The sequence below is a fragment of the Coturnix japonica genome, chromosome 18, assembly GCF_001577835.2.
Source record: "Coturnix japonica isolate 7356 chromosome 18, Coturnix japonica 2.1, whole genome shotgun sequence".
Classification (NCBI taxonomy): Eukaryota; Metazoa; Chordata; class Aves; order Galliformes; family Phasianidae; genus Coturnix; species Coturnix japonica.
In genome coordinates this window covers 382695-395910 of record NC_029533.1, presented here as the reverse complement: position 1 = coordinate 395910, position 13216 = coordinate 382695, and the positions used below count along the sequence as shown (strand labels likewise).

Genomic DNA, 13216 nt, shown 5'->3' with positions numbered 1-13216 from the left:
TCCCAAGATGACATTCAGATTATACATGACGAAATGTCATCTATTTAGTGAGGTAGGTAGCATATCGATTATGAAGCTGAATAAAATACTATCAGGTAGTGTCCTGGTGAGCCTTCTCATATTCACTACAAAGTAAAATGGTGCCTTGTCAGTTTTCTAAGATAAAATATATAAAAGGTAAAAAAGAAAAAAAAATAAAAATATTGTAGCTATTATAAATACAGAAAATAAAGATATCTTGTATCTCCCCATAGGAAGCAGATAGCTTGGCTGATGCTGAAGAAAGATGTGACCAGCTCATCAAAACCAAAATCCAGTTGGAAGCCAAAATTAAGGAGGTGACAGAACGGGCTGAGGATGAGGAGGAAATTAATGCTGAACTCACAGCGAAGAAGAGGAAATTGGAGGATGAATGCTCAGAGCTGAAGAAAGACATAGATGACCTGGAGTTAACATTGGCCAAAGTTGAGAAGGAAAAGCATGCCACTGAAAACAAGGTATGAGGCAGAAGATGTCACTCGCACTCCAATAAAGCACATTGTGCTTTTGGAAATACAGACAGTCTTGAGATAGAAAAGACTCAAGAGGGTTGTAAGTCCAAATGTTACAGGAGTCTTGAACTGACTTCCATTAATTATACTTGCTCCCTTCTTATGAAAGGTGAAAAACCTCACAGAGGAGATGGCATCCTTGGACGAGAACATTGCCAAGCTGACAAAAGAGAAGAAAGCCCTCCAAGAGGCCCATCAGCAGACACTGGATGACCTGCAGGCTGAAGAGGACAAAGTCAATACGCTGACCAAAGCTAAAACCAAGCTGGAGCAGCAAGTGGACGATGTAAGCAAAATGCACACAGCCATTACAGGACAGTTGTGGAGATAAACATGGATGTCAGAGCCCTGATGATCTCGTTCTATGTAGCTGGAAGGGTCCCTGGAGCAAGAGAAGAAGCTGCGCATGGACCTCGAGAGAGCTAAGAGGAAACTTGAAGGAGACCTGAAGATGTCCCATGACAGCATAATGGATTTGGAAAATGATAAACAGCAGCTGGATGAGAAACTGAAGAAGTAAGTATGGTTATCTGACACCTGAGTGCTGGTGGGTACATTTAGATATTTTGTTCAGACACTAACACCATTTATCTTGTTTCAAAGGAAAGACTTTGAAATCAGTCAAATCCAGAGCAAAATTGAGGATGAGCAAGCCCTGGGCATGCAGTTACAGAAGAAGATCAAGGAGCTGCAGGCAAGTCTCTGGTCATCATAGAATCATAGAATCACAAGGTTGGAAAGGGCCTACAAGATCATCTAGTCCAACCGTCCTCCCTTTACCATACCTACAGAAAAACCCCTAAACTATATCTTCTAGCTACCTATCCAGACACCTCTTGAACAATGCCAGGGATGGCAACTGTCATCAATTTATAAGCAATACGCCAATGTGTCAACGATATTCCAATCAGAAAATTTTATTAAATGTAGCGGGTAAAACAAAAAGGCAATTCAGCGCTGGACGACAGGGGGATTATCGTTCCTCCAACTGCCGCGCGTTCCTGTTCCTTGCAACTTCTTTTGTATTGTCAGGTCCCGGGTGTGCTGGTATCCGACTGGTCGGCCGTGGTCGTTAGGCTAGTGTGTCGTTAGTTGATTGGTCCTTCCTTGAGACTTGCTGAGACTTGCAAAATCTACCTGTAAATTCGCGCGCTTTACAAACATTGTTGCCACATCCTGGTCTTAATGAGCAAACACTTTATCACAGCAACTACACCACCTCTCTGGGCAGGCTATTCTAGTGCCTGACCACTCTCTGTGAGAAAAAGTTCCTTCTTATGTCCAGTCTAAACCTCATCTGATACAACTTGTGGCCATTTCCTCAGGTCCTGTTTGTTGCCTGGGAAAAAAGGCCAAGCCCCTCCTCATCACAACCTCCCTCCAGGAAGTTGTAAAGTGCAATGAGGTCTCCCCTGAGCCTCCTCTTCTCCAGGCTAATCAATCCCAGCTCCCTGAGTTGCTCCTCATAAGACTTGTGCTCCAGACCCCTCACCAGTTTTGTTGCCCTTCTCTGGGCACTTTTCAGGGCCTCAATGTCTTTCTTGTAGTGAGGAGCCCAAAACTGAACACAGTACTCGAGATGGGCCTCACCAGAGCTGAGTACAGAGGGATGTTCACCTCTCCACTCCTGCTGGCCACACTATTTCTTATACAGGCCAGGATGCTGTTGGCCTACTTGGCCACCTGGGCACACTGTAGGTTCATGTTTGGCCGAGCATCGACTAAGACCCCCAGGTCCCTTTCCTCTTCACAGTCATCAAGCTACTCTGCCCCAAGCCTATAGTGCTGCATGTTCCTTCCCTTCTGCCCTTCAGAAAACATGTGAAGGAAAAGAACATAGGTGTGAAGGGTTCCTGATGTTCTCCAGGCCCGCATTGAGGAACTGGAGGAGGAAATTGAGGCAGAGCGAACTTCTCGGGCAAAAGCAGAGAAGCACCGGGCTGACCTCTCCAGGGAGCTGGAGGAGATCAGTGAGCGCCTGGAGGAAGCAGGAGGGGCTACAGCAGCTCAGATCGATATGAACAAGAAGCGTGAGGCAGAATTTCAGAAGATGCGCCGTGACCTTGAAGAGGCCACGCTGCAGCACGAAGCCACGGCTGCCGCCCTGCGGAAGAAGCATGCGGACAGCACAGCGGAGCTTGGGGAGCAGATCGACAACCTGCAGCGAGTCAAGCAGAAGCTGGAGAAGGAAAAGAGTGAGCTGAAGATGGAGATTGATGACTTGGCCAGCAACATGGAGTCTGTCTCCAAAGCCAAGGTATAGTTCTTACAGATTGCTCACAAGAGCAGTCTGTACCTTGTTTCTCTCGAATACTTAGCAGATAATTATGAAGTTGTATTATTTTTCTTTGAATAACATTGTTATTCAATAAAGCTTGTATTGTCCTTTTATATATAGGCAAGTCTGGAGAAGACATGTCGAGCATTGGAAGATCAGCTGAGTGAGATTAAAACAAAAGAAGAGGAGCATCAACGGATGATCAATGACCTCAATGCTCAAAGAGCTCGTCTGCAGACAGAATCAGGTGAAGCTTTAAAATCTTTGATGTGTCACTGTACAGTATCAGAATTGGTATAGAAGGACTTTTCTGTCCTTTGAAGATAAATTGCATTGAAAAGGATATTAAATTTCGATAAGCTCTACCAAACATATTGTTTTAAAGCCCAGCTCTAATTGTCCACAACACTGTCATCAATGGCAATTAAAGTCCTGTGTATCTGTGAACTTTCGCAGGTGAATATTCACGCCAGGTGGAGGAAAAGGATGCTCTGATTTCTCAGCTGTCTCGAGGCAAGCAGGCATTCACCCAGCAGATTGAGGAACTCAAAAGGCATTTAGAGGAGGAGATAAAGGTGAGGAGGCTTTCCAAATTTCTGTCTTATCCTGTGGATCCTCCTGACCAAGAGGTGCTTCAGAACTGATATGATGCCATAGAAGAAAACAGTGTGTCTTCCCATGTTAGCTCTGCTGCTCATTCCCTGCCATCCATTTATTAATCTTCTTGTAAATGCTAAACATTTCCTTCTCCATTGAAAGGAGTGTTTTAACTTGATAAAGAAACAATTTTGGAAAACATTTCTGTTTGGAAATTTCAATTCATTTTCCTAACACTCTTGTTACTCTAGGCGAAGAGTGCCCTTGCCCACGCATTGCAGTCTGCTCGCCATGACTGTGACTTGCTCCGGGAGCAATATGAGGAGGAGCAGGAAGCCAAGGGGGAGCTGCAGCGAGCCCTGTCCAAAGCCAACAGTGAAGTGGCCCAGTGGAGAACCAAATACGAGACAGATGCTATTCAACGCACAGAGGAGCTGGAGGAGGCCAAGTATGTGGGGAAAGCAGGGAATGCTTGCAGAAAATAATAGTAGAAAATTGAAGAGATCACTGACGTATTGTAAGGAAAAACCCAATTCAGTGCTTTGGGATGGATGGCATTAGGATGGAAAATACATCCTCTAATGTGTGTGGAATGAAAATGAAAATATACACCGAAGGCTGAAAATGTCAGACTGAGAACTAAGGGTTATAGATTACAGCCTTCATAAGTGGTTACCACTTCATAAGTGGTTAGGTACACTTTTAAAAAAAGCAACAGAGTAAGATTGTACTCTTTGCTGACTGAGGCATGCTTCTTTACAGGAAGAAGCTGGCCCAGCGCCTGCAGGATGCTGAGGAACATGTTGAAGCTGTGAACGCCAAATGTGCTTCCCTGGAAAAGACAAAGCAGAGGCTGCAGAATGAGGTGGAGGACCTGATGATTGATGTGGAGAGAGCAAATGCTGCCTGCGCAGCTTTGGACAAGAAGCAGAAGAACTTTGACAAGGTATTCTGGGCTCCAGCCCTGTGATTCCTGAGCAGAAGGTGGTTGCCACATCCATACTCACGCTCTGCTGCTCCTCAGATCCTGGCAGAGTGGAAGCAGAAGTACGAAGAAACACAGGCTGAGCTGGAGGCCTCCCAGAAGGAGTCTCGGTCCCTCAGCACAGAGCTGTTTAAGATGAAGAATGCCTATGAGGAGTCCCTGGACCACCTGGAAACACTGAAGCGTGAGAACAAGAACTTGCAGCGTAAGTTGCTCAGCCTTTGTTGCTGGCAGGGCTTTCCCAGAAGCTTTCCTGCCCACCCCTCCAACTGGGTCTGTGCCTGCAGTGATGGAAGGAGACCTGTTTATGCTGGTGTCACAGGGCCTTTCCCTTTATGCTCTATATCTGACCATGTGATTATTCCATTTTTCTCTTCAGAGGAGATTTCTGACCTCACGGAGCAGATTGCAGAGGGAGGAAAGGCGATTCATGAGCTGGAGAAAGTCAAGAAGCAGATTGAGCAGGAGAAGTCTGAAATCCAGGCTGCTCTGGAAGAAGCTGAGGTGCATTCTTTTTTCTTTAACTGTTTAGCTATAATTTCTTATGTACAGTTGTTTATTTAACATAGATTAGAGACCTTACTATCATTTGTGAAACTATATGCATGTAAGGATAACTTCCAGGCATGGGAAGTGTAGGGTGTTAAACGTAATTACAGTCTTCCATTATATGGCAATCCTTTTCTTCTTTTGTGCAGTGATGATGCTATACAGTAGACTCTATGGGATTTTGGTTTCTTTAGTCTCTATGCCATTTAACGCATTAAATCATTAAATGTTCATTCATGTATTCAATTATGTTTTATTTGTATTATTTTGTATTGTTTTGTTTTGATTTGATTTAATTATTTTTTTTATTATTATTATTTTTTTCCTAGGCCTCCCTGGAACATGAAGAGGGGAAGATCCTGCGCCTTCAACTGGAACTCAACCAGGTCAAATCTGAGATTGACAGGAAGATAGCAGAGAAAGATGAGGAAATTGACCAGCTGAAGAGAAACCACCTCAGAATTGTGGAGTCCATGCAGAGCACCTTGGATGCTGAGATCAGGAGCAGGAATGAAGCCCTGAGACTAAAGAAGAAGATGGAGGGAGATCTGAATGAAATGGAGATCCAGCTGAGCCATGCCAACCGCATGGCTGCGGAGGCACAAAAGAACCTGAGAAACACACAAGGAGTGCTCAAGGTATGTCTGAACTGATGATGTGATCACCATTTTCTTATACTACTAATTTTTTTTCTGTCTTCTATCAGTTTAACAGTGATGGAAAATTGGAAATATGAAAACAGGAAGAACATTCCTCACAGTGTCTCATATCTCCAACCAGGATACCCAGATACACTTGGATGATGCTCTCAGGACACAGGAGGACCTGAAGGAGCAAGTGGCCATGGTGGAGCGCAGAGCAAACCTGCTGCAGGCTGAGATTGAGGAGCTACGTGCAGCTCTGGAGCAGACAGAGAGGTCAAGGAAGGTGGCTGAGCAGGAACTGATGGATGCAAGTGAGCGTGTGCAGCTCCTCCATACCCAGGCAAGTCCATGGGTTGAAAACATCCAATCATCAAGCCTATTTTCATTTATTAGGAAATACATAACTTTAACAGACCTCTACCATTCCTATTATCAGAAGCATCATTCTTCATATTAAAACCTAATAGAACTCTAAATAAAAGTAGGGAATGTTTTTTTACTGAATACAAGTGATGATAAAAAATATATGATATATCTGCTGTGTGTTTTTTCTTCTACAGAACACCAGTTTGATCAACACCAAGAAAAAACTGGAAACAGACATTGCCCAAATTCAGAGTGAGATGGAGGATACCATCCAGGAAGCGCGCAATGCTGAAGAGAAGGCCAAGAAGGCCATCACTGATGTGAGTTAAGGGACTGTTTTACTGCTGATGGTGGATGCATTCTCCCTCAAAATATCTCCAGTCACAAAATGCCTGTGATTCTTCCTCCTCCAGGCAGCCATGATGGCAGAAGAACTGAAGAAGGAGCAGGACACCAGTGCCCACCTGGAGAGGATGAAGAAGAACCTGGACCAGACGGTGAAGGACCTGCAGCTCCGTCTGGATGAGGCAGAGCAGCTGGCCCTGAAGGGAGGCAAGAAGCAAATCCAGAAGCTGGAGGCCAGGGTGCGTAGGACTGGTATTTGTTCAAGTGTGTGTAATCCTAGGTCAGAGAGAGCAGGGAAGCTCCAATGATGGGTTTCTCATTGCAGGTGCGGGAGCTGGAAGGGGAGGTTGATGCTGAGCAGAAGCGCAGCGCTGAAGCCGTGAAGGGTGTGCGCAAGTACGAGAGGAGGGTGAAGGAGCTGACCTACCAGGTAAGGCTGATGGCATCTTTGTGTTTACATACCATTCTACAGGAAGCCATTGCATTTTTCCATGAAGTCCATGAATAAATGTTGTTTTGTGGTGTGGGGAAAACCAGTTCTCTCTCTTTCCTGCTTACCAACTGCTTTAGTCTGAGGAAGATCGCAAGAACATTCTTAGACTCCAGGATCTGGTGGACAAACTGCAGATGAAGGTGAAATCCTACAAGAGACAAGCTGAGGAAGCTGTAAGTATTATGCTGAGTGTGATCAAGAGTCATTTTCCAAGAGAGAATCACACATTGGGTTATAAGCATTGAGACAGAATTAGGTTTTTGTAAAGTTTAGTGGTCAGCTGTGAGGCAAGGCGTTTGACCTTACAGTGGTGTCATGAATAATTGAGACTGAGGAGGCTTATGTTTAATCATTGACTAGTGGTTGATAAAAAATCTATGCCTTAACCTGGGAAAGACCTGACAGACCTCAAGAGGTAGGGACGGGAGGACAGAATCGCCTCTTGGTTCCTCACCACCAACTCCTTGTCCTTGTACAGGAGGAGCTGTCCAATGTCAACCTCACCAAATTCCGCAAGATCCAGCACGAGCTGGAGGAAGCTGAGGAGCGGGCTGACATTGCAGAGTCACAGGTCAACAAGCTCCGAGTGAAGAGCCGGGAGTTTCACAGTAAGAAGATAGAAGAGGAAGAATGAGGATGTCATGAGGCTGCAAAGAAGCCTGAGGAGTGTACAAAATGTGAACCCTCTGTTGCCTTCTTCTGAAATGTCTTTGTAACCATGTCAATGTCTAGAGAATAAAGTCTGTAGATTCCTTTGCATACACATCTGAAGCAGTGGTGCTATTTGTCAGAACTGAATTCTACAGTTACTAATGGGTGTGGTTTATTTTCAAAGGATGTTTCTAAGAACAATTAATTTTATGGAGTAGAACTCTAAATGTTGTAGCAGAGCAAGCAAATTTTTGCAACAAAGTAGTGTTTCCCAACAGTGTGGTTTTAAGTTAGTATTTGAATTAATTTCCACAGGAGTGAATCTTTAAGGGTAAATAGCAAGAGAAACTGATTATTTATTTGTTTGTTTGTTTGTTTTTAAAACTTGAAATGGGAAGAACTCCAGGAACATGACAGTATGAAAGGAATCTCTTAACCTGACACTATGAGAAAACTTAGAAATGAAACAAAATGAAATTTAGAAATGAAACAAATAAGAAAACATAGAATGAAACACATTCCCATCTGTCCTCCTTTTGCAGTGAAAAGCCAGTGTTTTTTAACCCTAACAGAGTAACAAATAAAAACAAAACATACAAACAAAAAAACCCCAAAAAGCAAACAAACAAAAAAACACCAAAAAGCAAACAAACAAAAAACACACAGGAAGGACAAAAATGAGGAAGATCAGGCCAAGAAGAAATCTTCAAGGCCCAAATGGTGCTGACTTCAGCTTTTCTCAGCAGTGAAGCAAGAGGTCTACGCAGCCTTAGCAGACAGCACTTTGGGGTCTCACTAGAAGATTTACTCTGAAGCAAAGAGTGTTGAAATCTGGGTCACTTGGAAAAACATAATTGCTTCATTTACATAGAATGTAAATGAAAGAGTTTTATAAAGGCAACTTTCTGCCAGGCAAGCAGCAGTTTGGCTAGAAATAAGGAACAGCCAACCTGTCAGCACTCAACAATGCTGCATTGTGTATCTGCTAAGGCAGGCGTATCCAACTCACGGCCTATGGTCTGAATGCATCCTGACCCAGCTGTCCCTGAGGCCATCCCTGCTCCATGCCATTATGGCAGCCCTTCCCATCAGCACTAAGCAGACCTCACTGTGCCATGAGCCACTCTGGGCTGAGCCTGGGGATGGGTTGAGGGGCAGGGACAGCTCACCTGATGGCCGGTGACTGGATGGGTTCTGATACACTGGATAAACATCATCCTGCAAACAGCAAAAATATGCAGCCATGCCTTCCAGTTTGGTAAAGGAATTTGGGAATAGGATTCGAGATTGCAAAAAAAATCATCAGTTTTGTTTTATTTGCAACTCCATTTTCAGTCAACGTAAGTATGTTATCTGCAGATTTTCAAATGGAATGTTTGGAGTTGGAATCAAAAATGTGACTGTGTCACTTCACCAGACCATTATCTGAGAGAAATAGCCCTCACATCAGAGTCATGCATCGTTCATGTCATCACTTTTGGCAGTGCACATGTTGGAGAACTACTGTTTTGAAGGATGAAGCACATGAGGAGCACAATGTCATCAAACATCTATGATGAGCACCTTGAGAGCGCACTTAGAATTACAACAACTGCCATCGAATCAGCATGATGTTTGTTTCACAAAGTCTGATATCGTACTATTTTTGTGGGAGGTTTTGCCCTCTTTTAAATACATTGTAATAGAGGCAAACATTAAGATAAGTGTTGTTATTTTATATAATCTAACTATATTGTCTACATGATGAGGGCTGCTCTGAAAGTAATGCCTCCTGTTTTATCATGTTGTCCCACAATGCCAGAGGCAGTAGCTGGTGGGATGGCAGTAGAAGTTGGACATTCCCACCAACATCCTGTTACATTCTCTTGTTATGCAGTAGATGGCAGCACAAGGATGCTGACAAAGTGGGGCCTGACATGGAAATGCATATGAAGCAATGGCTTGGAACTGAATTTTTCAATGGAGACAAAATGGCACACGTTGACATTCATTGACACTCACTGAATGTTTATGAAGAATAAAAACTGGATGTGGACAGTGGATGTGGAGTGGCATACAGTGAATTCATGTCTGGTGCATTTCAGCAGTGGTGATATAAAGTGACAGTGGATCATCTCTGCTGGTAGATTTTTACAAAGTACAGCATTCAGGATTTTATTCATTGCTAGCAAAAATTCATAGTTGATGATGGTGACTATGTGGAAAACTTGTGTTATGTATTTGCTCAAACTGTGGTATTGTGTTCTTTGTTTCTGTGGTAGTTTCTGTAGAAATAAATCCAAGGCTTTGAAACAACATTCAAGTATGCATGACAAGACAGTTCCTCTTCACTCAGTGTGGCACAGGCAAGCCAAAATGTTGGACACTCATGGGATATGGGCAATACTAATGTCAGGGCACTCACTAATGGGACTCTCATGTGCCCCCTGAGGTCCTAGCTAGCTCTGCACCACTGTTTCCGTAGAGTACTTCAAGGAGCTGTGAAGCTCCTGGAGAAGGGAATTGGAATTACTGGCAAAGATGTGTGGAGGAAAGAGTGCGGTGAAAGACTTAGGCACCAACCACAGCCAGCAGTGTACTTGCAGTACCAGCATTTAGGATCAGGAGGGTTCTCTTCTCAGGTACACTGAAAGGTCCAGGTACATTGAGAGGACCCATGGAGTCCTCTCATGTTGTAACCAAATATGGATGTACTTTGCTAAGCAGCAACTAAATATACTGAAGGAGAAGGTGACACTCTGTGTATGACTGCTCTTAAGAGTCAGCATCTTTATGTGTGAAAGTTGCATCAACGCCAGTGATATCTGGGATCCAAAGAAGGGAAGCAAACAGCCCCTCTCCACTCTCCCTTTCCTCAGCATGCTCCAAGAAAACATGAGATTCTTTCTTTCCACTCAAAATCTTCCACACACTGAATGGAAGAAAATGAACAACAACTTCTGTATAAAGACGCGTATATATATGAATAAATATATATATATGCACATATATATATATATATGCATAAAGTCCTTTTCATGCAGCTGGTGCTGTGGGAAACTTTTCCCTTGGATGTTAGCAGAAGAATGTTTCTGCACTGTTCAGTTCCTTCCATGTGAATGATACAGCCCACAAAGCTGCAGGTGCAGAAGAATACACTGAGTTAATCTCCATCCATCCAGCCACAGGGAACATCAGACACAGTGCTCAGTGCTCTCTCAGAGGCTTGATTTACTCCTTGCTTTTTTTTTTTTTTCCAAGAGGTTATGCAAACTAAACTTACAGATAAAGCTGAATTCTGAAATCAGTGTACTGCAACTGCAGATCATTAAAACATGCAGAAATATTTCTAGGTCCATGGGTACCTTATTCAGCCTGTTGACTGACTAGAGAATACCACAATAGACTATAGTTTGGTCCCTATAATTCCTCTTCCCTTGGACAATATTATAATGACTATCCAAAACAAATTACATGGCCCATCTGTGAAGGAGTCACAAAGCAGCTGAAAATGTTAAATGTTCTTATCTATCAGCAATTATGTCTTGAGAATTTGTTCCTAATTACTGAAGTGATGAAAAGTAACATTACAGGTTCCTCTTTTTTACTTTAAATTGCACATTGCACTGGGCCAATCTAGTCTTACCACTGAGCATCCCAGAAATGAGTTCTTGGAATCTAAGTGCAAAATTAATGGCAAGGGCAAGGAAAAATATTTACTTCTCCCTTTGTGATTTGCTGCCATACAGGGAGGACAGGAATTATTTTGTGTTGACACACTATTTCTGGAGTCAAGCTGCTTGTGACCTGATAAGTGCTGATGCAAAGGTAATCGATCTTGGAAAAAGCATGATTCCTTCCAGACACCTCTTGTCAATAATACTAGATTCAGCATTCCTGTTCCCAAAGCATGTCTAAGACATTAACTCAGGCCACTGCTCAGGCCCCATTAGCAGTGCCTTGTCAGAAAATTTCATTCCTCTCTACTGATGAAGGAAGAGAGAAAAATAGAAAAGGGAGAGAAGAGGAGGAGGGAAAGAATGAGAGGGGGAGTGAAAGGCTGAGAAAGACAAATGCAGAAAGAGGAAAAGGTAGAAATGCAGACATATTAAGGGGGAAACATGGGCAGGAAGAGAAAGCAATAGAAAGAAAGCAATGAAGTGAGAAAGGAAAAGATAGAAAACAATCAATAAAATATCATCTTGCTATTGATACATGACTTCAGATTTTGCGTATGTTGCTTTTCATCAGCTTTGGGAGCTACAGCCTTGGCAGCCTTCACATGGTTGGCTCAATGTAAAGGTAGTGCTTTTCCTAAGTACAGAATGCTGTTTCGATGGCAAAAGGTGTGCTGATAGGTACACAGGAATGCAGAAGACTCTCTTGGCAGTGTGTTTAACAGCTGAACGTACTCAAGAAGGGGGATCCACAGTGCTTTTGTGAACCCAGTGTCCTTCCAGCCATTTCATGCCCATTTCCTGACTATCTGAATACTTAATCATAGAATCATAATAGAATGGTTTGGGTTGTGTGGCCTGAACTCCCTGTCATGGACACTTCAAATCTGTTTTCTAAATTTCTGCTTGCCCTGGCATTGCAGAAGGAACAGACAGGCAGGCTGTGCCTAGAGCCTCCTCGCATTACAAGCCCCTGTGAACCACACTGCCAAAAAAATTATTGAAAAAAACATAAGGGAGATGCACTTTGGGAAAGCACTGGTAGGGAAGTGGTGGCATGGTAGCAAGTAGCTACCACATCATTCTTGTTCTTAAGTTCTACCACCTATTGTCTCTCTTTTTGCCTGTTCTACCCAGAAACTCCTAGCCTTCCCGTCCCACTCACTTCTCTGTAACAGGAGTTCCTCAGCTCCTTTGGACAGGAGAATGTTGGAAGGGCCATTCTTAATGTCATGTCCTCATTCAGAACTCTCTGTCCTTGATGCTTACTGAGAAGAGAAAAGCACAATACCTGTGAATTTTGGCATTCATTCTGCACTTGTCTGGGTGCTGTTTTTAAGATGCTACTCTATTTCATAATTAAGTGGTGCTCTGCTCTTCTAGGAGTCACAAGCTTTATGTGTGAAACATCACACAAAGAGCAGCAGATTTTTCTATACTATGAAGTGGTACCACAAATGCATAGCAAAACTAAATCTTGAAGCAAAGTCAACAGAGTAAAATTAAGAGACAGTAAGACCATGACAGACATTCCATGGTTTGGTGCTTGGTTCAGAGCAGTCTTCAGAAGTAATTCTTAGTCCTATAAATGACAGCTTATCTCTGCCATGTGAAAAGACACAAATGCCCCAAACTGCCCTGCACACATTCTCCCCAAATACATTCAAATTCCTGATAGATCTGTCCCTCAGTCTGTCCTCTTCAGAAGTTAAGCAATTCTTTTAGTCTTATCTTGTAATCATTTTGAGATTAATTTATTTCTAATTTAAATTACAGGAACACTTCAGACTAGATACTTCCCACAGATAATAATAAAAGCATGCACTTCATTAGTCAATAGATTTTAATAAGGAAAGTGTGTCCTACCATCTCCAGAGTTGGGTGCCCAGCTGCATCTTAATGTTGGGGCATGTTGAGATGAGAAGTCTTGCTCTGAAAGACTGGTGTTTCAGCAATTCCACTTCTTTGGTGCTAACATTCCTATGTGCTCTTGTTTTACACAGAGGACAGCAGAAATGCTGCTGCACAGCAGGCTGGGCATTCCCTGTCAGCTGGTTCATACACTACTCCACAGGGTTTACTGATCCCTCTAGCATGCACT

General features: G+C 43.2%; 1 protein-coding gene and 1 long non-coding RNA gene across 2 annotated transcripts in view; one reads left to right on the top strand and one right to left on the bottom strand.

Moving 5' to 3' along the window:
* The window catches only part of LOC107322046 (myosin heavy chain, skeletal muscle, adult-like), a 17802-nt gene extending 10231 nt beyond the window's left edge, over positions 1-7571 (top strand). Inside the window, exons 23-40 of the mRNA XM_015879642.2 lie at positions 255-497; positions 661-837; positions 922-1067; positions 1155-1245; positions 2419-2808; positions 2950-3076; positions 3286-3404; positions 3678-3874; positions 4189-4372; positions 4451-4616; positions 4791-4915; positions 5290-5598; positions 5741-5944; positions 6165-6290; positions 6384-6554; positions 6641-6745; positions 6886-6981; positions 7287-7571. Coding sequence (XP_015735128.1) covers positions 255-497; positions 661-837; positions 922-1067; positions 1155-1245; positions 2419-2808; positions 2950-3076; positions 3286-3404; positions 3678-3874; positions 4189-4372; positions 4451-4616; positions 4791-4915; positions 5290-5598; positions 5741-5944; positions 6165-6290; positions 6384-6554; positions 6641-6745; positions 6886-6981; positions 7287-7442 — 3132 coding nt within the window. The 3' untranslated portion in view covers positions 7443-7571. The remainder of the gene's footprint in view (positions 1-254; positions 498-660; positions 838-921; positions 1068-1154; positions 1246-2418; positions 2809-2949; positions 3077-3285; positions 3405-3677; positions 3875-4188; positions 4373-4450; positions 4617-4790; positions 4916-5289; positions 5599-5740; positions 5945-6164; positions 6291-6383; positions 6555-6640; positions 6746-6885; positions 6982-7286) is intronic.
* Positions 1-13216, bottom strand: part of LOC107322056 — an 18485-nt gene extending 5269 nt beyond the window's left edge. The window contains exon 1 of the long non-coding RNA XR_001558797.2: positions 12982-13216. This is a non-coding gene — a long non-coding RNA (uncharacterized LOC107322056). The remainder of the gene's footprint in view (positions 1-12981) is intronic.